The 26,594-nt window shown below is 43.8% G+C and overlaps 1 protein-coding gene across 5 annotated transcripts in view; it reads left to right on the top strand.

The window, feature by feature from the left end:
* The window catches only part of ASTN2 (astrotactin 2), an 836,425-nt gene that overhangs the window by 370,165 nt on the left and 439,666 nt on the right, over positions 1-26,594 (top strand). For 4 of the 5 annotated variants that reach the window (XM_033122811.1, XM_033122808.1, XM_033122813.1 and 1 more), the window contains 3 exons: positions 22,134-22,218; positions 22,708-22,782; positions 23,662-23,799. In XM_033122811.1, the coding sequence (XP_032978702.1) occupies positions 22,134-22,218; positions 22,708-22,782; positions 23,662-23,799 (298 nt within the window). The remainder of the gene's footprint in view (positions 1-22,133; positions 22,219-22,707; positions 22,783-23,661; positions 23,800-26,594) is intronic. The other variant, XM_033122810.1, reaches the window with a different exon arrangement.

Genomic DNA, 26,594 nt, shown 5'->3' with positions numbered 1-26,594 from the left:
TTTCAAATAAGTTAACATTTTATGAGACACCTTTTATCTAGCAGAGCTTAACCATGTTAGATTATATGAGAAGAAAATTAGATATAGTGCCTGCCCTCTAGGACCTGACCTAGAGGTCAGTAGCAAACTTATAATAACCTGGACATTCACATCTGCTGGCCTTTCATTTAGCTCTTGTGTGACTTTCAAACTTGTTCAATGAAAAAAATCATAGGCTTTCAGTCCTAGTGCCAACTTTGCCACAGATTGGCCATTTGACCTTGGCTATGTCGCATACTGTAAACTTCATTTTCCTTCTCTTCAACAAAGATTTTAATGGAAACATACTTTTAATACAAGAAAGGTCCACAGAGATCATCTAGTCTGATCTAATGAGTAGACCCAGGGCCACCGAAGCTAAGCAAGTTGCCCCGTGTCATTCAGTAAATTAGTGGCAAGATACAAATTACAACCCTGAGTAATTCCTAAGATATTTTCCAGCTCAAAATTCATGTTTGTGTGACCTTTTAAGCACAAATAACTCAGAGTGTATGATTGAAACAATTTGTAAATGGCATTTAAAGCAGGTTGAATTTTGTTTTCAAATTGATGTGAACTTGTCATGTTCACCATCAAATTCAGTTTATTGTCATGACTTTCGCAGCCACTTTTCATTTGCAATAGGAAGAAAATGAAAATACACTGTGTTGTTATATCATATATACGTCTTATGCTAAATATTTCTAATGTTCATATATTGTTTCTGTTATTTGCTGAGCCCTGTATTATTAAAGTTTAAAGGGACACAAGAACTTTAGGAAGTTGTAAAGTCCAAGAAATCACAGAGAAGAGAGTAGCCCTGCCTTGAAGGAGATGGTAACATGAGGGGTTTCTAGGGAATGTAGCAGATGGGTCAGGTTTAGGTGCAGTCGTGCATAGTTGAGATGTGCAGTTAAGTAAGCAGGCAGGAGAGAGCCAGCTTTCCATCAGACCCGTGAGGAGAGCTTTGTATATGAGAACATAAGTGTTACAAAAACTTGGCCTTGGTTCATTTGGTTTATTGCTGTCTCTCAGAGATTGAAACAGTTCCTGCATCAATACATTTTTTTGTTGAATGAATGAATGAATGAATGAATGAGGAGCAAGTTTCATCTGCTGAAACGCCAATGCTTGGTCAATGGGTTGAATGCTTTGTTCTGGTGTCAGCACCATGGATGGCTCTCCGAGTGATGACAATATCACTTGGGCTGTGTACTTGCTAAAGACTTTTCTATGGTACGGCTAATTCGCTTCTGAAAGTCACTTTCTCCCTTGAGCTGGGTACCACTAGTCTTTCTTGAACTCAATTAAAGTAACCTCTATCTTTTATCTGTTCAGGATTGGTCTATGTCCAACTATGCTGTTATTCCTGTGGGCTTCAAGTGAGGAAATCAATCCTCCATGAAGGGAGTCACTCTGATTCTTAGAATCCATAATGCCCTCCACCTCACCATTTCTTGGTCCTGAACTTTACTAGAACCGGAATTAAACAAAAGTCATCTACACTGATTGTCAGTTAGTGAACCCTGTGCCTTATTATTCAGGCATGCAAGATAATGGGATGAAACTTTTAAAAAGCCCTTTCCCACAAAGGCCATTCAAACAATAACAACAAACCAAGTCCATGAAATGAATGTTAATTACAAAAGACCATTTAGCTCATCAGATTGATCCGTTTGGGGCATATATATCTGTATAAGCAGATGGGAGTGTTAGACCTCGGCCAGATACAGCTTATAGTTAAGAGAATCGTGGTGGAGTTTTGGTGAGTTATCAAGAGGTACACGAATGCTAGAGTAACAATAACAACATCTACCATTTGTTATGCACTTACTGTATACCAAGCGTCATGCCGAGACTACATAAGTGTCTTGGTCTTCATAACAACCTTTTGCTTCTAGGTATTTATTATTGCTTCCTTTTTCCATTCAAGAAGCTGTGTCTTAAAGTAATTGATTGACATTCCCAAGGTCATATATTTATTAAATATCACAGCTGGAATTTGGACCCAGACTGAGTGACAAGCTACTGTTTTGAGAAGTCAGTGTGTGAGAGAGTTTACTTAGCAAGAGGTGTGCTAGTGTCCTGTCTTTGACAGGTATTTGCAGAGAATTCTCAGAGGCATGTATGAATCCTTTGGACAAAGAATTTGCAGAATAACTTGACTCGGAAAAAAAAAAATAATAAAAGGACCCAATAGGATTGAGGACAAGGGAAAGTGTAGAATGGAGAGGCGGATCTGTGACAGCATTTATGAGTTGTAGGGAAACCATTTTATATCTCTGCTTGGGAGCCTTGCTATATTTGGTGTCAATGTGTAATAAAATGTTATGTTGTGGAAGAGGGTTGCAGTCCTTTGAAAAAGGACAATCTGTGTCAAAGAGGAAGTCATAAAGAGAGCTCACAACAGCAAGCGATGGGACTGATTGCTGAAACAAGATGGTTGGAATGGGCTACAAAAGCAACGTGGGAAACTTTCCCTTCCTGGGACCTTGCCTGCCAGTCCCACTGGAGGTTCGCGGCGATATTTGCTCCTGAACTTGAAAGAAAGAGGTTGTGAAAGATCTGAAATTCTTATACTGCAAAGTTGCATGCAGGAAGTTAACGTGACACATCTCTGATGATTATCTCTGGGGTATTGCGCAAAAAATAATGAAGGCTGTCCCCTTCTAATTTATTATCAAAAATATACTGGCATTTAAATTAGAGTCTGTATTTAATTTTATTCAACAAGTATATTGCAGACATACGTGGGGCCTCCATAAATGATACATAGCCTACATTTTTTTTAAATCCATGAAACTTCTAAATATATATATATATATATATATATATATATATATATATATATATATATATATATTGAATCCAACCTGCATTTTATTTTATTTTGAATTAGTTTCAGGTGCACAAAACAATGTGATAGCTAGACATTTATACTCCTCACAAAGTGATGACCCCCTCCCCCAATCTACTACCCCTCTGACATCGCTGTGACAATAGCTTATGACCAATGAGTTATCAACCAACATAAGTATGGAGAAAGAAGACGGTGATCAAAGTCTAGGCTGGAGTTGGGGGTGTTATTAATATACAAAATCCATGTTGTAAAGTGTTCCACACTTGTTCATGGTCAGCCAATGTGATAAAGTTTCTACCAGTACCACTCTCTTTGCATGCAACGGTCAGCTCTCTACCTACCACGCTTCTTATAAGCCTTATTTTTCACTTTCTTCACTCCTCCTCATCCTTCATGTTTCAGCTTAAATACCACTTCCTCAAGGAGGTTCTCGCTGTCCTTCTAGACTCAATTATTCTGCCATGCTTTATGCTCTATTAGTGCACTCTATTTTTCCTTTATAGTAAATAATAATAATAATACACCTTATATCATGCAAACTATGTGCCAGGGACTCTCCTAAGCACCTAACAGATATTATCTCATTTAATTCTCTCAGTAACCTTATGCAGTATATATAGTCAGATTTTAAATAAAGCAAGACACAATCAGATGTATGTACCAATATTTTATGTACCTCTAAGACAAAATGCCAGTAATAACCGTAAGACACTAATAATAGCCAGACAAGTATACTCATTTCAGGGATATTAAAATGTGGAAAGTTGTGTCTGAGAATTAATACAATGCCCTCTTAGTATCACCATGTACAGATGAGGGAATTAAATCACTGAAGTTAATGGATTTTCCCAAAGTCACACATGTAGGAAATAGTGGCGCGTAGGTTGGAATCCTAGAAGACTGGTTTCAGAGTTTAACATGTTAACCTCTAGCCTATATTATCAATACGTAATTACAACTTGTAATTACATGTTTATTTGGGTGATTCTGTTTCCAGTTACTAGCTAAGAGACTGTACGCTATGTAAAGGCAAGCGCTGTGTCCGTACTAGCCACCGCTTTGCTGCCAAATGCAGTCTATGGTCTGGCACACTGTTGATGTTTAATAATGAAGAATGGAATGAGTGAATGCAAGGAGAAATACTGGATTTGGAGACAATGTCCTTGGGCTTCACTCCTAGATCTGCAAGTTTTACTCATGGTCTGACCTTTGACGTACCACTTTGTTCTCTGGGCCTCGGATTCCCTCTTCATAATACAAGAGGGATTGATAGTTAGATTTTCACTAAGTGTTCTCCCACTCTGAAAATCTATGTACTACAAATTTTCACGGAAAGCCAGTACTCTGCCCAACTCTGGCTTTGGAGGATGTAGAAAGAGGATGATCTTTTGTAGGATAGAAATATATGCACATAGGAAACTAGGACCAACATAAGTGTTTACTACTCTTAATAAGCGTGTCATACTGGTCAAGAACTTGAGCTATGGATTCAAGTGGACTGGGATTTGAATTCCCTTCATTTGGGAACTGCACAACTTTGGATATTTCACGGACCCCTGAACCTCTGTTTTTCTAGTAAAATAGTAAAATGTGGTACTAATATCAACATAACTATTTTCAGAGGGTTATTATGAGGATTGTACATATTAAGTCCTTAGTACAATGTTTGGTACATGACGTGCGACAAACACTAGCTATTATTAGAGCTGTGGTCAAACCATGAATTGAATTGAATGAAATGAGCATTGAAGGTTCATTTTTTTAAAATGACAGTTACTGTTAACCTTAGCAGTCAGGGAAGGCTTCCTGGAGGAGGAGGGGCTAGAGTTCGATCATGAAACAAAAAAAATGGTTGTGATAGAGCTACACTGTCCAACATTGTACCTACTTGCCATATGTGACAATTTAAATTAAAATGTAAATTAATTCATATCACATTCCAAGTGCATGATAGCTACATGTAGTGGCCGCCATATTGGAAAGCACAGATACAGGGCATTTTCATTATTGCAACAAGTTCAGTTAGTCCTGTGATTGAGAAGGAAGAGCAGAACTATATTTTATGTATGTGTCATTTCATTCAAAGTACTTATTGAGTGACAGTGCTGGACTAGGTACTATATATACTGGGATTCAACAGAGAGCAAAACCAGACCCAGTGTCTGGCCTGGTAGTGTTTTGTCTACTGCAGGGATCTGCAAACTACAGCCCACAGGCCAGCTGCTGTTTCTCATAAATAAAGTTTTATTAAAACACAGCCATGATCACTAGTTTACATGTTGTCTAGGAGTGGTCATGACTCTATGGCTTGCAAAACCTCATATGTTTAACAACTGGCCCTTTATAGAAAAAAAATTGTCAACCCCTATTCCAGTTGATTTAATGCTCTGACATCTGAGTTAAAGAACTGGTTTTACTGTTCATTCATTCATTCACTCATTCATTCATTCATTCATTCATGAATTTGTTCATTTAACAGTCAACTGGTATTTATCAAGCAGCTAATGTAAGCAGGATGTCCGGCACTGACAATGAACAGAACAGATGAAAATTGCTGCCATCACGGAGCTCCCATTGTAGTGAAGACAGGGAACAGACAGTTAGAATATGTGTAGTAACAGATAAATACTTTTAATCGTATGTTAGAAGATGTTGCATTATTTTAAAAAAATGGGTGCAAGAGGAGGGGCCTATGAATGTGAAGGAGAGGAGTGGTTGCAAATGTAATTAAACTGTTCAAGGGATGTGAGGGAACAAAGCATACTCTGTGGATGTCTGGACAAAGCGTAGTTGGGCAGAGGGGACAGCCAGCACAGATGCTCTGAGGGCAGATTGTGCCTCACATATTTGAGGAAGATCGTGGACGAGAAGGTGGCTCAGCTTCACTGAATGCTAGGAGGGTATGAGTGGGGTCAGAGAGGGACCAAAGGGCCAGAGCCTGAGGGGTCTTAGAGGACATTGTAAGAACATAGGCTTTCAACCCGAACCCAGTGGGAAGCCACAGGAGCATCTAGGCCGAGAAGGAATGTCATCTAACTTACATTTTAAGAGGATCACTGGACACTCTCTTGAGAAAAGTACGCAGGGACACTGGCCATTGTGGGAGGAGAGAGGTCACTTAGATGGCTGATGGGAAAATCCAGGCCAGAACTGAAGGTGGTCACCATGGAGGTGGAAAGAAGTGGTTGGAATCCATACATTGCATTTCACGCATGGCCGTTATTGAGTGAGCACGGATTATAGGCCAGGCATTGTGCCCTTTAGTGGGGATAGTGAGCAAAAGAAGCTGCTGCCTCTGTCTCTTGGAGCTCTGTCTCATGAGTTGGTTTCATGCTTTGACATCAGAGATGAAGAATCCAGTTGCTGTGTCCGCGCTATGTGGATCAGCTCCAGGAACAGATTTCACACTGTCTCTAAAGAAAGGACCCAGGAGAAGATGACATTGTCTCAGTCTGCTGTCACAGCAAAATATAACAGACTGGGGGGCTTGAACGGCTTGAGTAGAAACAGAGCTCACAGTTTTGGAGGCTGGATGTCCAAGATCAAGACCCAGAGTCAGCTCCTGGTGAGGGTTCTCTTCCTGGCTTGCGGATGGCCAACTTCCTGACTCCTCATTATGTCCTCACATGGCCTTTCCTCAGCGCGCGCGCGCGCGCGCGCGTGTGTGTGTGTGTGGAGAGAGAGACAGAGACAGAGAATGGTCCACTCCTCATGAGACTACTAATCCCATCATAAGGACCCACCCTCATGGCCTCATCTAAGCCTAACAACCCCCTAAAGGCTCCATCTCTAAAGATCATAGCACTGGGGATTCGGGGTGTAACACGTGAATGTTGTGGGGACACCAACATTCAGTCCATAGCAGACATCAATTACGTAGAAGAAGAGAAGGAAAACCATGAGACAAAAAATGTGATGCAAGCGAGGGGTCTGGTGAGAGTTGGCAGAACACACGCAGGGCTGGGACTACAGTGAGGTTGGTAAGGAGTCTCTGGCACCGGCGCCAACTCTAAGGATGGACCCATTCTTAAGTGTCAGCCCTGCAGTGTCCCCTTAAATTTGAGGAGGAAAAAGTATTCATTCATGACAGTGGCCTCTCCCACCCTCCTCCTGAGAAGCCTTTAAAGATTCTTCTGCAGGGGCAAGTCAGCAGGGGGTAGTGTAGGGGGGGTAGGGTGGGGAGTGGGGACAAAGGACACAGAGTTCCAGGGCTGGGAGGCATCATGCAGACCATGAAGTCCAACCCCCTCCCTCTACAGCTGGCACAGGGGAGGTTCAGGGAGGGGCAGGGCCTTGCCCGGCTCTCTTGGTAACAGTGGCACAGTGGAGGTCTCCCGACTACCATCCCGATGCTGGATTTCTCTGCACCTTGAGAACATCTTAAGCCATCAAAACATTTTACCCTTGGGATGTGGGCCCCCAGTTGCCGCTTGAGCCAGTGCCTTCAGCAGTCATTTACAACCTGTAAAGGAGTCTTTACAGCATGTGAAGGTGGTATTGGCTTCTAGTAGCAGAACTTTTCCTGGCTTGCCTTGCAGGCTCATGATCAGATCCACTCATCATCCATGCAAAGAAGTGTTTCAGTGAAGGACATCTGGGGCGTGGTTAGTTCCCATAAGCTTCGTGAATATCTGTCTTCCACAAATGTCAAGCCCCAAGATGGAGTCTGTCACGAGGAAGGAGGCAGACGTGACACGGCCACGAGCCTCCCCTTGCTCAAAATCAAGCTGCCCTCATGGTGGGCTCTGGTGTTTTGTTTTGTTAGTTTTGTTTTGTTTTGTTTTGTTTTGTTTTGTGGAGAGACAGTCGGAGCAACATGGAAAGAGTTGAGGCATTGAATTCAGACAGACCTGGGTTGAAATCTTGGCTCCGCCTCTAACTGTTGGTGTGGTATTGAGCCAATTGCTTAATTTCCCTCAAGCCTCAATTCCCTGCTCTTTTTCATCGGAAAAAAAGGTATTCACCTTTGCTAGGTTATCGTGATGGTATGATCAATACAAAGTATGCTACATTACATGGCAAATACACTTGTTCAACAAATGGGAATTATTAAATCAGGGGCAAAGCTTATCCACAAAAGACTTAACCCAGTGTCGGCAAGCTTAACCCACAAAAGACTTAATCAGGATGCATTGGAAGGCGTGATGACAGATTTCTGACTAGAAGGGGCCTGCGCGAAATCATTAGAAACACAGCACTTAGCGATTGTAGTAGCCTTTTCTGGTTATTTGATACCATCTAGAGGGAGCTAGGCCCTTGCAACACACTGTCCTTTCTCCTTCTTGACTGAAGGCTGCTTTCATTTTAATGTATATTAAAGTCCTCTGGATAGAAGGGGTGTGGTGTGTGTGTGTGTGTGTGTGTGTGTGTGTGTGTGTGTGTCGGTTATAGCATCAAATGTCTCTTAATTAATAACTTCATTAAATGAGTTCCTACCAGCCCGTAGAGGGTGGGGGATGCGTATGGATTGCACGCTGACCCCACCAAGACTTTCTCTCAGGACAGGGCATCCGGGAACTCAAACTGCTCCACAGAAGTCAAGCGAGGTCAAGTGGCCTGGACCTTGGGAACAGCCCACTGTAATCTCTCAAATGACCCAAAATGGACATAGACACGAATCCTGACTCCCTAGTGAGGCCACTTAGACACATGCTGCTTAATTTTAATGATTCACAATGATTCTCCACCGAATACCAGTAAATGTGGCATAAAAATGTTTTGCAAGAGAAAGTGATGGGGACTTTCACTGTTCTGCATGTAAATCAATAGTAGAACATTGAGGGGCCTGTGGGGGCTGTGGTGTATGCATGTGCTTGTGGGAGAGTGGGGCAAAGAGGGCGGGATGGCTGCGAAGGGAAGAGAGGAGAAGGGGAGGAAGAGGAAAAGGAGAACGGGGGAATCAATGGAAAGGAAGAAATGAAGGGGGAAGGAAATGAAGCCGAAAGTGAGTGTCCTCTTTGTTCTAGGCACCTTACATACCATATTTTGTGTAATCTTCACATTACCCCTTGAAGTAGACAGTCTTTTTCTTTTCTTTTTGACTCCTTTGGTGGATGAGGTAATGAAGGCGGGTCTGAAGATTTCACTTGAGCCTCTGACTCAAACTCAGAATTCTTTTTACTGAGACTTCCATAAAGGAAACCAAGGCGTAGAGAAAGACAGACAAACGGTAAGGTATATGGAGACACACACAGCGGGAAAGAAAAGTCACGGGATGTGGAGTACAGCATAGGGAACAGAGTCAATAGAATTGTAACAGCTATAGTCGCTGTCAGAGGGGTCGTAGATGGGGGAGGGGTTGAAGCAGAAACCAAGGACAGAAAGTGAAGCAGCTACAAAAACACAATGATTGAGAAACAAAAAGAGACAGAGATCCGGGTGGAGTGAACCATCCAATATAAAGAGACACAGGGAGGACAGAGGAGAACAAGCACAGGGATATAAATATAATCACGAGTGAGGTCAGCAAAGTGAAAATTAGCTGGGTTCAGCTGAATGTACACATTATGTAAAATAGTGTAATAGTCCAGATGGAAGGCACTAGACATGACAATTCTCCAGTTTCCCTGGAAGCCAGCTCTGGCCATGACCATCTGCTTATTGCTAAGGCTGAGGTCACTGAGGAAAGGACCCTCCGAAACAGAGAGCAGAAGTCACGTGCTCTCCACAGGTCCTCTTTGTTTCCCCCCCTTCCTGACTAGACAAGGGCGAAAGTCCCACGCTCTGGGTGTCTGGACCCCCTTACTTTATGGCATGGAGGGCACGGGCCGGTCACATGCATGTCGCCCATTGTACTCAGTGCACATCTAGAAAATCATCACTCTTTTTGCTTTAATTTTATAAATGAAATTGGGTTTTAAACTCCCAAAGATAGCTGATGCTTGGGGGGGAGGGGGAAATGAAAAAACCCATCCATGTATCTCTTTTGTGAAGAACTCTTTTTTCAAAATGAATAATTACCTTCTGCTTAATTTATTTTGCATTTTTCACGTTGCTATTTCAGGTTTTGTTCAAGCAGGGAACAACTGCACTATTAATCATGTGTTCTAGATAGAAGACGTATCTGTATTTTAGCCTCTCCGCAGCCTTGTGAATGGGAGAGGACAGGGCTTCTGAGGGTGAAGGATATGGCTCAAAGAAATGCGGGGGGCTTGAGCGAACCCTCTGAGCAACTGGGGGGCAAACAGCTCCAAGGTCCCGGGGCATGGGCAACCACATGACCTTGTCTTACCTGCACCGCTGTCGACTCCCACAGAGGTGGGGTAGGTGTCCAGGCAGAGCCCCCAAGATGGGTCATTTTCAGTGAGACACAGGGTTGTGCCAAACTCCTTTTACCTTACTACAAGGTCAAGCCGACCTGGCTTTGCATCCTCACCCTGTTGCTTTCTCTCTTTGGGTACCTGGGGCCAGTCATCTAACGCCCGGAGGCTTCAGTTTCTTCCTCTGTAAAGTCAGGACCCCATTAGCCCCTGCTTCACATGGTGGCTGGGTAGATTAAAGGCGAAACTGGGACTAGATCATTCTTGCTGTTGTTCAGGGAGAGGCTCGGGCCTGATTCACTCCCTGTACAATGAAGGAAACTGAGTCTTGGCCAAATACGGGAAATTGTATGAAGTCACAGAACTGCTGGGTAACAGATGCAGAATTCAAACCCTGTTCTGACTCGAGTGTATGCCCTCTCTGCTTTCAACTGCCTGTCTCCACAAATGACTCTTGCATTCAGCATTTGGGAATGACTCTTTTTGTAGAGGGGATTTGGGAATTCCCCAGAGGCTATTTCCTCATACCTGTAAAACGAGGTCAGGATTTCTCAGTACCAGTTAAGCCCTCTGGCTCTGCTGATCAGCTGATCCAGTGTACCCCACTGATTCAGAGAAACAAACGGTCCCATGACTTCCCTTTGATGCTGTCATTTGCACCTGTCCTTCTCTCCATCTGGAAAGTTCTTATTTCCCCCAGAGAGAGAGGCAGTACAACCTGGAGGCCACAGCTCCGTTTCTGGAACCAGGCTGGCTAGATTTCAATCCTGCTCTGGCACTCTTAGCATTTTGACCTCAGACAAGCAAGTTACTTAACCCCTCTGGTCCTCAGTCTCCTCATCTGTAAGATGAGGTTGAAAAATAGAACTTACTTCATCGGCTTGTTATGAGGGTCACATGCATTAATATAAATAAAGAACTTGCAGCAGTGCCTGGCAGTTAGGAATCTCTGTCCCCTCATTGTCTTACTCTCCCCCTTCATGGATGTGTCGTGACCCTGGGGCAGAGCTTGACACTCTTTTTTCTGGGTCCTGTGGCTCTGGCACACAGCACAGATCACACCTTGTGGTGGTGATATAGTTTCCTCAGTCCTCGCACTCCAGTGTCAGCTGCATGAAAGCAGAGAATTGGATGGACGCATCGCTGTGTCCTGATCCCACCTTTGCTGGGCACAGAGGAATGGTACAGAGAATGAAAAATAGTCTGAAGAAGTAAGATCTGAACCAAAGGTGAGACAAGAACCACATGGGGAGGAGAAAAGGGGGAAGTAACAAAGCAGGAAGCCTGAGCAAAGGCACCAAACCAGAGAGCAAATAATGACCTGGGAAGCCCAGACTGGACAACCGCAGTGGCAATGATAGTAGTTCTGGTAGTAATGGTAATCATCATCATCATCCATCATCACCATCATCATCATCATCATCATCACCATCATCATCATCACATCATCATCATCACCCATCATCAACATCACCATCATCAACACCATCATCACAGCATCACCAGCATCATCACCATCATCATCATCACATCACCATCATCAGCAGCAGCTCCAGCTACCAGCAGCAGGCCCAGCACCACCCAGCAGCAGCACCAGCACCAGCAGAAGCACCAGCACCACCAGCACCAGCCCACAGCAGCAGCAGCACCAGCAGCAGCACCAGCAGCACCAGCAGCACACTCAGCACCACAGCAGCAGCATCAAGCAGCACCAGCAGGCACCAGCAGCAGCACCAGCACCACCAGCACCACCAGCACCGCCCAGCAGCAACCAGTCAGCGCACCAGCAGCAGCAGCAGTCACCAGCGCAGCATCACCATCATCAACACCATCATCATCATCACCATCACCATCATCATCACCATCTTCATCACCATCATCACCATCATCATCATCACCATCATCATCACTATCACCATCATCATCATCATCACCATCACCATCATCATGACCATCACCACCATCATCATCACCATCACCATCATAATCACCATCACCACCATCACCATCATCATCACCATCATCATCATCACCATCATCATCACCATCACCATCATCATCACCATCACCACCATCATCATCATCATCATCACCATCACCATCATCATCACCATCACCACCATCACCATCATCACCATCATCATCATCATCATCATCATCACCATCACCATCATCATCACCATCATCATCATCACTATCACCATCATCATGACCATCACCACCATCATCATCACCATCACCATCATAATCACCATCACCACCATCACCATCATCACCATCATCATCATCACCATCATCATCACCATCACCATCATCATCACCATCACCACCATCATCACCATCACCACCATCACCATCATCATCACCATCATCATCACCATCATCACCATCGTCACCATCACCATCATCATCACCATCATCATCACCATCATCATCACCATCATCACCATCACCATCATCATCATCACCATCATCACCATCACCATCATCACCATCATCACCATCATCACCATCATAACCACCATCATCATCACCATCATCGCACTTCCACTTACCAAATGCTGCCTACATGCCTGGTGATGTGGCCATTGCTTTAAACATATCTTCAATCCTTGTGACAGGTTTTTAAATTGGACTCAAGATGTCCATTTTTCTGATGAGGAAACGGAGACCCAGAGAAGTGCCATGATTTACCCAGTAGTAGATGGAGGATTCAGCCTCATGTCATTTTAATTCCTAGGCCAATACTATGTCCCCTTCACCAGGATGTGTCCCATGGCCCCTGACCCCTTTCAGATTCACCTGAGAAGCTTGGACAATGGAGGGCTCGGGGGTGACTGGTGAGGTAGAGTGGGTGACCCATCCCCCAGCTGGCCTAGCTCTGCGCACCTGTGTCGAGAATCCCAGGTGGGTCAACTGGAATGGATCCTTCCTCGTTTTCAGAGACGTCTGCATCTGTATCCATTTCAGGCTGTTGATGAGATTTTTTTCAGCCTGCTCTATCTTCAGTCAGCCGTAATTTTGAGGGAGTCTTTTATCCAAGTGCTTCTCTGCCCAACACTGATTTGTAGATAATTGTGTGAGTAGTGCACTCAAAGTCCTGAAGTGGGGGCCCTGGTGTGGCTTGGCTAGTGGCCTCTCAGCCCATGCGACTCCCACATGGCTACCCAATGAGCCGGGTCAATGTCAGTTCGGTCCCATGTGGCCTCGATTAAGGACTCTGATTCCCAAAAACTCGATCAGCAGCCTGCGCTGCTAGAACCATGTGGCCTCTATTTTGTGTTTCCTTCTTGCTCTCAGAGGTCTGATGATGAATGACAATGAGGGGCTGACAGGTGAAATGTCGGTGTCCAAGTCTTTTCAAGTGTTTGGGGAAGAACAAAGCTGAAAAGTCTCATTCCAGTAGAGTAAGGAATAAAGGGATATCAGAGACACCCAAGAGAGGTTGTTGAGATGTCATCAAGACCAACCTCCTCCTTGTACAGACAGAAATTGAGTCTCAGGGAAGGAAAGGACCTGGCCCAGGTCACACAGCACATTTGGCTGCACAGATCTCTAAGAAGTCATCCTCATTTCATAAATGTCTGAATGATATCCTCTTGTTTTTTTCACCCCAGTAATGTGCCTCCTGAGTCTCTGTCCTCCAAACTCCCAGCCCTCCCACATGTCCCCCCTGCCCAGTCCCTAAATGGATGCTGAATTCAAGAGACAAGACCAAAGCATGTTAGAAGAAAAACCAAGGATGGAAATTTGAACAAGGTTTGGGAGGGCGTTTGGGGTTCTCTTACGTACTAGTTACTCATTTCACAGATGGTAAGACTGAGGCCAAGAAAAGTAAAGTGATTTGCCCAAGGTTTCAGAGGGGTCAGGGTTATAAAATATATTCCATGATGATACCACTTATATTCAAAACTGCCCAGATGACCTCATTCCTTTGCAATATAATCATTTAGCCACTTTATTTTCTCCTCACCTCTTATTCCCTCTCAACCCACTGTCTCTTCTCTGCTGAACTCTCTCTCCCCAATTCTCGGTTTCTGCTTTTCTCAGGGCAGGACCTGCTCTAGCAGGTTGTGGTCTGCAGGTGGGTCTGGAATGGCTCTTCTGATGCATAAACCTGGAGGAAGTTGAGCAGGAAAAGCACAAGGGAGGAACATTGGCTGAGGCCAGACATGAAGGGCTTTGGATGTTAGACTAGGGGATATGAACTCCACCCTGAAAGCACCACTGAGCGTTTTGGGGATGAGCCACGGATGCAGCTGTTCCTTGAAAAGATGACTGACCATCAATCAGTTGAGACGGGGACACTAAAAGCAGGTCACCAGTGAAAAGACTTTTTCAATATCTTTGTGGACAATGCTGGGGGCCTGTACCAGGTCAGTGGCCATGGGGAGAGATGGGAGGGGATGGGTCTCAGTGACAACAAAGAGATAGAACCAGAGGGATTCAGGTGCCATTTGGACATTGAGACTAAAACCAATCAAGTCCAGTCAGAGATTTTTCTGAGGTTTCTAGTTTGAGAAGAAAGTGGGATCATTATTCGTGGGGGGTGGGGTTGCCTATAGGTTTGAGCAGCTTTTGCTACACTCAGTCTGCATGACAAACAACCACCACACTTTATTGTCAACAATTGTAAGCATCGTCCCCCTTTGGTACACATGTGGGTGGACTGCTCTAACCGGAACTCAGCTGCACTTGGCTCCAAGCTCAGGTTGCGTCCAGCTCTGTCCCAAACAGCCCCCATCCTCCTTGGACCCGCCACTACTTGGAGCATGGTCTGCTCATAGCAAGGGGCAGAAGTGCAGGAGAGCAAGCGCAGCCACACAGCACATTTCAAAGCTTAGTCCACACCCTGTCGGCTACATCCCAGTGGCCACAGCAGGTCCTGTGCCAAGGCTGAAGTCAAAGGGTAGGGGAGACATTTCTGTCTTCCTACATTTCTGTCTTCCCACAGTCAGCCATGGCAAGACTCTGCGTGCATAATACTACTGCAGAGAAATAAGGACTTGACACCAATAATTCAGACTACCACAGGGAAGGTTTTCCTTCGACACCCCCTGATCTCCCATTCTTGTGCCCCTTCCACACTTTCTGAAATCATTCCTCTCCGAGAGCCATCACACAGCTGGGGGAGGGAGGATCAGAAAGATGCCGGGCTGGGGTGTTCATTCTTCTGTTCAGAGCCTTGGGCCGCTTATCAACCTCTCCAAGCCTCAACTTCATATTCTTTAAAATGGAGCCAATAAATCTTCCTCCCAGCGTTCTGGTATCCTCCCAGGATTTCAGAAGTTATTTGGGTAAGGTGAGCACATAGTAGACACTCAGTTAGCAGAAGGTATGATGTTACTAGCCGTGTGCCTGATCCCCTGCCAGCAGGAAATCAATCCAGGAACCCTTCGTTGCATGGGTATTTTGAATTCAATGCAATCCTCACATACAGTATTTATATTTGAAAAGGGGATATTTGGAAGAGCAATTCTTAACCTGTAGTTATAGTGGAATTTTAGAAATCAGCAGGATGGTAATTTTAACTTGGGTGGATTGGAGCTTCCCTTCTCTAATCCTTGTTGTCTGGCACGTGATAATTGTCAAATTAAAGGCAGCTCTCCTTGCTCTTGCCCTTCTGCGTATGTTTATTGTTGTGATGTTTACGATTGTGTGAAAGACCATGAGCTTTGAATATCTAACCCTATGACCTTAGGCAAGTGACTAATGGAGTCTGAGCTTCGGTTTTCTCATTTTGTAATGTGGACACTAGCACCTTCCTCCTCGTACTAGTTGAGGGTGTGACCTGTGAGATGACATACGGTAACTTATTTCTACTGCCTTCCACTACTCCTAGCACAAAGCAGCCCCCCAGTAATGTGACGTCTAGGCCATGCCTCCCCCACCACATGCCTGGCCCTGAGCTGGCCTGCAGTGACACAGAAGTGAAGAGCCTCAAGGTGGCCCACTCAGAGTCAGAACAGGAAAGGATGCCATGCACACTAATTGCTCGGAGGGCCCAGCGAGACGTCTTTCCAAGCCATACCGATAAGAAGAGTAAATAGGAAAGTGAACCGCAGCCAGTGTCCCTGGCCTGTGATGATAAGTGATGACTGAGTTGGAAGAAAGTGAAAATGGAATCGTAAGAGGATGACAGGGTGGGAGGAGAGAAGCCAGGCGGGCTAGGGAAGAAGGCTGGCACTTATCTAGCACTCTCGTGGGCAGGTGCTGAGCCTCTCGGAGTTGCGTGGGGTGGAGGACACAGCGCCCTCTGGCTCATGCCCTGGTCCCTCTGTGCCTGTGTCCTTCAGTAGCCGGAGCCAGTGACAAAGGCAACTGGTGTTGCTGGTCTGGCATCACAGGGATCAGCCTTGGAGATTATTTCACTGAAGCTGCCCCAAATTTGCAGATAAAGAAACTGATTCCCTCTGGCTTTGCAAAGGCATACAATGAAAACAGGCAAATTAAAAACGATAAATGAATTAGTGAATATATGAATGTACTGTAATTTTCATGAATTCAGGCAGAGTCCATTTTGAATAATGATGGTTCTGCTGAAGACTGAAAGAAAGAAACTTTCTTATATCCATGTCAGGTATTTTTCAAGGAAATGGAAAGTGTAAACATTGAGTGCTGATGAAATGTCTAAAATAAAATTCTGTTTCACATTGAGACCATCCTTCATGTAGAAATTTTCGCACTTTCTCTTTTTAAAACAAGATGCTAAATTGGCCCCTCCTATCCAAGGACAATAATGACAAAACCCCTAACAGTTGTGATGTTTTCAGCAAGAAGAAATGTGCCAACGATTGCACTGGGGACTTTTCAAATATGTCACTGACCTTTCCAGCAGATACATAGGTCATCCCACTCATTACAGATTAGGAAACAAACTCAAGGTAAAGCGATTAGGAAACAAACTCAAGGTAAAGCGACTTGATTGAGTTCACACAAATTCTAAGTGGCAGATCCAGGATTTAGACCCAAAACAAGATGATTCTAGGGCCCAACTCTGAACCATTGCACTGGACCTCCAGCCTTATGTGGTGAACATGAAGGCACTGCCCATTTTGAAGCGGTTCAGAAGAGTCCCATACAAGATAAACTCAGATTGTTCATGATTGAGCGATTCTGTTGTTTTAACCCAAGCATTTGTGTAGTGAGAATGCATATAACAAAAAATGAGAATTCAATAAGACATAAAGAATAAATATTTTTAAACCAGAGCAACTCATCTATAGCTGGTAATACGGAATTCCAGTAATTAGCACGATGAAAATCTACTTAATTGAATTCCCTTACAGGAACCACTTTAATGAAGAGATTAAACTCTTTTTTTTTAAAGTCTGCATGATCGGTCACATAAATGTGGGTTTTCAATCTGTTAAAAATATTTCAAATTCATTATATTAAAAAAATAATAATTCCTGTTTGTGGGGCAATACTTTCTCAGTATAGGAAACAAGGAAATGTCAGAGGAATACAAAGGAAAAACAAGAATTCCTAGAAAATGTTGCCAGGTATAATGTGGAAGTATTGAGGTCACCAGTGCAAAGAAAGGTTGCGGAAATCATGGCCAAGAGCCCTGGGTTCTGATCCTGACTGGCCCAGAGGCAAGGCCAATGATTTGTCCAGGTGTCTTCTCTGTCTAAGCTTGCATTTCCCCTTCTGAAAAATAAAGCTGGGAAGATTTGAACTAGATGATCTTTAAGAGCTTTATCTGCTTTGATGTGAAACAGAATTCTATTTTAGACATTTCATCAGCACTCAATGTTTACACTTTCCATTTCCTTGACAAATACCTGACATGGATATAAGAAAGTTTCTTTCAGTCTTCAGCAGAACCATCATTATTCAAAATGGACTCTGCCTGAATTCATGAAAATTACAGTACATTCATATATTCACTAATTCATTTATCTGTTCATCGATCTATTTAACAAATGAGTCATCTATCCTTCATCAGGTACCTTGCTGATTACTAGGCTATGGAGATGATAAAGAAAAGATTTCTGCAGGGTAGTGGGGAAAACAGGCAAATTAAAAACGAAACATGTACCCCTACCCCACTGGCACAGGCATTACTATTGTGAAATATACCCCTGGACTTATTTAGGTACCAGCAGGTGCGGGATGTAAGATGGGTGCAGTCGCTTTCTTCAAGGAGCCCCTGTGGGGACAGGACTGAGGGAGCGGGGACATTGACAGGCAGCATGTGCAAACCTTGTAACCTGTGTCCCTGGAGCTGTTCTTTGACAGCCTGGCTGCCCTGGGTATGCAGAGGTGGGACTGAAGGAAGGACTCACCCGAGGAAGGGGTTCATCAGCTCTGGCTGCCAGAGGCTTGCATCTTGCAAGAAGGAGATGCGTGGATGCAAATAGTGGAGAGTTGGCTGAGCCAGCAAGATGGGAAACAGAAGTCAATAAAGCCCATTGCCGTGGCATAGATAGAAATCTTGCTGGAGACACCTGGCCCAACTGTTAAGAGAGATCATAGCTAAGGTTAAAACAATCAGTGTCCAGGACGCAGAGGTGAGGGATTTGAAAAGGCAACACAAACAGCTCACTCATGTCAGTGCTCAGGACTGGTGAACATCTACTCTAATGTTCCCTTTTACAGATGGGGAAACTAAGGCCCCGCAAGGAGCAGATTGCTTCTCTGGGGCCCCTAGAGTCAATGTGTCAGCATAGATCAGAAGGCTTGGAATGGAAGGACAGGTGGAAGAAATTAATATAGTGAGCATCTGCTCCTGGTCTGTCTACCTGAGCCCTGAGCTTTATCCTTCAGTACTTCCCTCAGCTCTGTGAAACTGACATTACTATCCTGTCTCCATTCTGTAGATTAGAAAACGAAGAGCCAAAACGGTACAGTAGATTCCCCAAGACCACACATCTGGGGAGAGAGAAAGTGAGGACTGGAACCCAGGCCTGTCTGCTCCCAGCATGCAAGGCACTTTTCCCATGCCTCACCTCCTGTTCTCCAGGCAGCCTTCTGGGGGACCTCCAGCGTGGTTGCCTCTCATCTGAAAAATACATATTTGTTGTAGAATGAGCATCAGTAATTAATGATCCATTCTGAGGCAGGGGAGACTTGCCTAGTAAGCACGCGAGCAAGAAAGAAAAACATAGCAGCACCCTTTCCGTGTATAGATTTTTCACTTCCCAAAAGGAGGGGAAATGACCTGTGCCCTTTCCGGCCCTGACTGACAGGAGAGACAGGTACCTTCGCCATCGCCCTTTCCATCAAGTAAAAAGAGCTCTCTTTTCCAGCACCCGTCCTGGCCCTCCCTCCCCAAGCCTGACTTCCTGTCCCTTTGCCAGAGGTAACCATTTTACCTCTCCCGTTAGGAATCATGAGGACTGTGCTTTGTGACAGGTCATAAATCAGTCCTGGGAATCTCGAGGACAAATCCCAGGACTTTTAATCTTTAATTTAGATGTGTTGAAAGTGGTGAATATTTCATGAAGGGGTTGTTGCATTTTAACACATCAATGGCTCCGACCCCTCGCACTTGGGTAAATTATTCTCATCCAAATCTCAAGGATTTCAGCCCTCTCTCTCCGTTTTCCTTACCTCCAGTCACACCCAGTCCACTAGGTCGCACATACTTAGAGCACACGGCGTATTCAGTGGAAGACGCCGGGCATGATGCTGGAGGGAAGGAGAGAGGTACAGAGAACATTCCTGACTGTGAGTAGCCCCTTCCTAATTTACCAGGTATCCAGAGAAGGGGAAAGGTAGACCTCGCTCTCTCTTCATCTCTCCTTCTGTCTTTCAACAGTCTCATTCTGAATATTGTGAATACTGTCTCTGGCCCCTGCTTCACCCCATATGCTGTCTTACTACCTTGTTAGCTCAACCAACGTTTATTAAGCCAGATACTTGCTAAGGCTGGTGGTGCAAAGATTCAGCCATGTTGTAATACGTAAAGCGAGGTAGAATGTTCTTTTCAACAGAATGCTTCGTATAAGGTCAAATGCATAACAGTTATAGTGAATCCGTGAAACCAAGTACATTACGTGATGAATGCAAACATTTTGACAGCGGGAGTTATGGCTGATCGTTGTAGAACCTGTGTTACCCTAGCATCACAGTCACTGCCATGTTTTGTTTGGGTTGCAGAAGGTTGAGAAAACCCTGATTCATAAGACATGTAGCTATAAATAGCATGAGCTTGTTAGCTCCTCAACTCACAGTCTCAGTATTCTCAATGGAATAAAGATGACAGGAGATTTTTTATTATTATTATTTTATTAAATTTCTTGGGGTGACAGTGGTTAGTAAAATTACATAGGTTTCAAGTGTGCATTTCTATAGTATATCATCTATATATTACGTTGTGTGTTCACCACCCAGAGTCAGTTCTCCTTCCATCATCGTATATTTGACCCCCTTGACCCTCTTCTACCACCTCCCATCCCCCTTACCCTCTGGAGACTTATTTTTAGTGAGGCCTCCATAAAACAAGTTTACCTGACCACTAGAGTTAATCTGAAGATACTCTTTACTGTCCTAAAATGTAGAATGTAACAGCTGAGTGTTTAACCTTCAGTTTGTACTATTAAAGAGATTTTTTAAAAATAATTTTTAAGAACATTAAAATCTGAAAGTTGCAAAGTTCCTAAATCTCCCCCATTGAACTTGACGTTTCTGTGAAACAGGGTTTGAAAACTCTCAGGTCAGCCCACTCAGAATGACTGTAAGACTGAAGACTCGCAGGTTCATCTGGAGGTGTGCATGAATACGGTCATCAGAAGATGAGAGGGAAGACAACCCGACAGCAGTAGTCTGGAGATTTATCAAAGCCAGAACGCAATTATTCATTCAGCTCCCAGAGTTGAGCACGTACTCTGTTCTAGTCAGTGAGCTAAGCCAGGGCAGTTCCTACCAGCATTTTCCAAGACGTGTTCCACAGAATACTAATCTCGTGACTTGTTCCACCAGCAAGCTTCCCAAGGTGAAATAAGTTTAGGGAAACCTATATGCATCACCCTCATGCAGAATCATACTCTACTGGCTCTAAGGAATTGTGCAGTGTTTCCGAAACTATTTTTTTTTCAGAGAATCTATTTTTGGTAAAGCATCTGTGAACATTCTATAGATAAACCTTAGGAACAACTAATAAGTAATTGGATCAAAAAATACCCCCCAACCCTAAGGAGCATACAGTAGAGCAGGACTGATATAGCAAGAGGGTAGGGCACAGAGCCTCTATAAACTCTGAAATACGCTAGGAAACCAGACATCCGCCCACCACTGCAAAAGAGCCTGGCCAACAGGAGAAGACACTTAAGGCAGTGGGATGCCAGCAGGCATTCATACAACTGGGCCTAAGACATAGCCAGAAAAAAATGATGCATGGATACATGGATGGATGGATGGATGGATGGATGGACGGATGGAAGAGAACATGAGGGGAAAGGAGGGGTGAGGTGACATGAGAAAGACCAGTTAAAGTAAACAAACAACAAAAATAAAACAAAATGAAACCTGGAGATGATAATGAAGACGATATTTCCAAAAGGAGAAACCAGAGGTGTTTGGAGGAGGTGGCAGTTGATTTGGGGCTTATGAATAAACATGGCTTCTTCATTCAGGTAGAAAGAATTCAGTTTTTCTGATTACACTTTTAGTGCAGACATCGCGTATCATAATTTAAATATTTGAAAATAGGACGTCCATCGGGAGCCACCAGGTCACTTCCTGTTTCCTTCACTAAGCTGTGAGCTCTTTCAGTGTCTGGGCTGTACCCTGATCTCTATATCCCCAGAGCCAAGAAGAGAGCTTGACAGGAAGTTGTGGTCAGGAATTGTTGAAAAAATGAGTGAATGAACAAATGAATCAACTCTTCAGTAACCACAGTGGAGGGTAGATCAAAACACCTGTTTCTCATGGTCCTTTTCGAAAACTAGGCAGCTCACTTTATTTTCGAAGAAAACAAGGGAACCAGGGGAGGAGACTTACTTGGGTAGGCAGTATTTCACAAGATTGTTTTCTCTTTTTGCTGACAGGAGAGTGCAGCTGTCATGAAGGCTATGCCCCTGACCCGGTTCACAGACACCTGTGTGTGCGCAGTGACTGGGGACAGAGTGAAGGGTAAGTGACAAAGGACATTGGGGCGGGTTCAGGGAAGGACCATCCCCGCCTCCTCTGTTCTGTTACCAGAGGCCCAAAACCACTCCACAAAGCGGACTCTCTCTGCAACAATTGTGTTTCTGCAAAACCCGATGGAAAGTGAGGCCCAGCTCCCACTGAGTCACATTTTGAATCTTCTAGAGAACAAATGCTGAAGTTTAACTCACCCAAACCATGAATAATCAAAGAACACTTCCTTAAGTAGATTGATAAAGAGAATCCGGATGTTGTGCATAACTCCAAAATGGACAGCGTGGAATTCAAATTGCTGAGTCTTTCTATAAATTGGAGACATTCTTTTATAATCTAGTCTTACCCAATAATTACTTCTGCTCAGTTTGGTTGTGTGTAAAACTGCACGTAAGCACTGTCCACATAGGCACCCTAGCTACTGCTGACTAATATTATCTCCTATGCCCTTCTCTTGCCCTCCCTCTCTTCTTCCCACAGACCTTGGCCTTACACAACACTTGAGAGGGGCTACGACCTGGTGACAGGGGAGCAGGCCCCTGAAAAGATTCTCAGGTGAGTTGTCAGTCCCGTTGGGGCATGATGCTGGGGAATGGAGGAGGGTCTGATAGAGAGGCATAGTCATGCTTCTTCAGCCGATCGAACCTGTTCTCTGCGGGCTGCAGTGAGGACAGAGGGACTTTCCCTGGCACGGATGCCTCCTCATGGCCCAGGTTACCATGGGAATCGAATTCCCATTGGTCTGGCATCTGGACTTACAGATTCAGACACTTGAACTTGAGGAGACATTACTGATTATCTAGTCCAATAGTTTAAAAATATTCAGTAACTCTAGAACATGTTCCTGCTACCTCCTTGAAATCTTGTGTGAAACTTTAATAGTTAAGCTGATACAGACATAACAGCAAATTAAGTGGCAGAATTGGGAATCAAATTTTGGTTTGAACTGATTCGGAGTCCGTGCTCTTCACCTTCGTGCAGACTACCCCTGCTGACTTAGCAGTCACTTACAGAGCTCTGCTGGATACCAGGACTGCTTGGGAAAACGCAGCTGAGACAGCCCCTGTCCTTACAGAGCCCACTATTTACTGCGAGTCAGGACCTATATTCAAAAAGAGAAAATTAGTGACACAAAGTGACACATGGGCTAAATGATTAACAGATCTATGAAATGACCATCCAAATTCTGGGCAAAGTTGGCCAGAATTGTGCCTTGAAGAATGCAGGGTTACTTAACAATTGTCACCCCAATAAACTTTAATTCAAAACAAAACAAAACAAAACAAAAAATAACAACAAAAAAAGAATGCAGGGGACTCAGTTGGGTGGAGAAATGAGAAAGGATCCTAGAAGGGAGGGGAAGAAGGGGCCCCTTTTTTTCTGATTTCACTCTACTTCCTAGGGAGTTCCCCAATGGAAACTCTTACATTGCAGGTCTACTTTCAGCTTGGGCCAAGGACTCTGGCTTCCTGTCAGCAAAAGCTTTGTGGTTCCGCCTGTGGAGCTGTCCATCAACCCCCTGGCCAGCTGCAAGACTGACGTGCTCGTCACCGAAGACCCTGCAGATGTCAGGTAGGGACGTCATCTCCAGTCGCCTGTAACAAGGACTTCTTGGCACACAGGGGGCCCCTCTGTTTCGGGGTCACAGGAACTCCTATGAAGAAGTGCCCTTCGTGTTGTTGAAGAAGGCAGCTACCTTGTAGATGATGGAGAGAACACGGTTAAATATGCTATGCTTCACGCTCCTAAAAGCGCCCTCCATTGGTGGGCCTCAACGCCTTCTCTTTCAGCATCATTACTCTCCTTTGGGGCTTATCTAAAATATGAGAGAGGCTAACACATTATCCAGCTCATGATGGGATTATTCGTGGTCTTATCTTAGAAAAGATTACTTAATACCATATTGGAGAGTCATGAAGGTGAAAGATTAAAGAATGAGACGCTTTCCACTGTGACTCTGGTTCTGGGAACAGACTTTGGACTAATCCATGGTCCTAAATGTTCAGGTCAGATTTATTTGTTCTTGACTTAAGTTAGGATGGAGACTACATCTCTCCTTACATGTGTTGTACCTTGTAGTTACCTTCACTATAGAATTACTCTACTGTGATCTAATTAGTTGCTTATATATCATTCCGTCCTATGAATGGGACCAATCTCTCAAGGTCAAAGAAACTAACGTATTTAGCTTTTCCATCCCCAGTTCCCAGCACATATTAGACATCTACTAAATGTTTATTGATTACGTTAAGCCAGTGGTCTTACATCTGATCCTAGCACTATTTTGGAGCTTTCTAGTGTAGGTTTGTTCTTTTTCTTTTCTTCCTTTCTTTTATCTCTCCTAATTTGATTATGAAAAACATTTTAGAAATTTAAATGTTATCACAAATGGACTCTGATTGTACTTTCGGAACTGACTGGTCACACTTGGCTCCGGAACTGGAACTTGGAGTCACGGTGCTCCGTATTCCCAGTAATTGTTATTCTCCCACTGCATAGCTGCTCTGGGGTCATTCTAAATCAAGATGTTATCATATGCCCATGGCATCTTGATGGGAGGCTTTGACAACGACCTACCAAGCTTTACAATTTCATTATTCTCACCTCCTCAACTTTTCATGGAGGGATGAACCTAACATGACTTTTCAGGCTATCGATACTTCCCAAAAGAGGTAGTTTTAAAAAGAATAGATTATGAAAGGGATAGCACTTAGAAAATGAAGTGGTAATTATTAAGAACTTAGATGGTTTTACGCACACACAAATTAATTCATGGCAGGTTACTATTATTTCCGTTTTTGATAGAGATGAAGTTGATGAGACCGAAGGTTTCTCTGCATTGCATATTTTAAAGATGGAGCAAAGACCATCTGGTTGAAGGACTATTTTCAAAGAGATCCAATGACTGTGTCTGAAATCAACTGAAAGATGTCTCTATTAACTTTCCTCAGAGTTCTATACTGTTGACGTCAAATTTGTGTTTTCAATGAAGCTACAGATGTCAGAAGGGCTGATGGTAACACTCACTCTGGAGTTGAACAGGTCTAGGTTAGAATCTCATCTCTTCCATGTTATGAGCTTTGTGATCCTGGTCAAATTCAACTTGCTGAGTTTCCATTTCTTTGCAAAATGGGGATAGTAACAGTGCCTTCCTCACAGAGTGTAACAATAACTTATATGCATGGATCATTTCCTACGTGCCAAACAGTTTACTAATATCTCTAGCCTTACATTAACCCCATGAAGTGATGCTATTATTTTTTTTTTCATTTTAGAGAGTAAATATATATAAATATACGTAGATAGATAAATAGATTTATATATATATATATGGATATAGATATACAGATAACTATATATATATCTGTATCTAGATAGATGATAGATAGATAGATAGATAGATAGAGTATAAAAGTGATACCTTTGCTAATAAGTGATGAAGCCAAGCTTTAACCCATGGTCACTCTGGTTCCAGAACCCATTTTCTTAACTATTTCACTGAAACACCCCCAAAGTTATAATGATTAAATAATATAAGTACATGCTAGTACATAATATACTCCCAAAGTTACATTACCCTGATTTTAGATGAATTGAATTCCCACTACAGTAAAGTTCAAGTAGAAACTGGTGATGGTGGCGAAGGCAGAAGGCAGAGTGGGGAAGGTTGTCTACTGTGTCATGCTGCTGAGAAAAGCCGTGATTTGCGGGATGACTCAGTTGGCTTTCCTGTTGCAATCTGAATTACATTAAATAGCAAGCAAGCCAAGGAGGAGCCCAGAATATCACCCTTCCTCGATTCTAAAATGTCTTTGGAAATGGAAAAAAAAAATGAGAAAAGTATAAGTACTAGAATGCATTTCAGGGCGAGTGTTGGCTGTAGTTTGAAGGAATACGGTAATAAGTTGAGATGGGTGAGACCTTCAAGAGCATGATCCAGTAGCAGTTAGATGCTTCTGAACTTTGTGCCTGGTTATGTGGAGGGTGTGCTTTCATCAAGCTGGGGTCAGAGCTGAGTTGTTCAGATGGCAGTGGGGATGATTATCTGGGCCGTCCTTCTCAACCCTTTCTCCACAAACCCGGAAGCTCCTCCTAAAGTTGTACAGATATCAGAAGGATATTGGTTTGATAAGGGCCCTAAATTATTGTCCTGCGTAAGGTGCCCACCTGCCTTTGTCTGGGCTTGAAGCAATCACAGACAGCCTTTTAAGTCTTATCTTCATTTGACCTCTCACACGCCCATTGGTTTCCCTGCCAGGGTAGGAAAAAGATTGTGATCGTTACCATTCACAAGAATCTGTGCTGTGTAGGTTGAGTTTTCCAAACTGCACGAATACATCTTGTTGGACAAGGTATTGCCCAGGCAG

Source organism: Rhinolophus ferrumequinum, chromosome 12 (assembly GCF_004115265.2).
Source record: "Rhinolophus ferrumequinum isolate MPI-CBG mRhiFer1 chromosome 12, mRhiFer1_v1.p, whole genome shotgun sequence".
Lineage (NCBI taxonomy): Eukaryota > Metazoa > Chordata > Mammalia > Chiroptera > Rhinolophidae > Rhinolophus > Rhinolophus ferrumequinum.
This window is presented reverse-complemented; position numbering and strand designations above follow the sequence as displayed.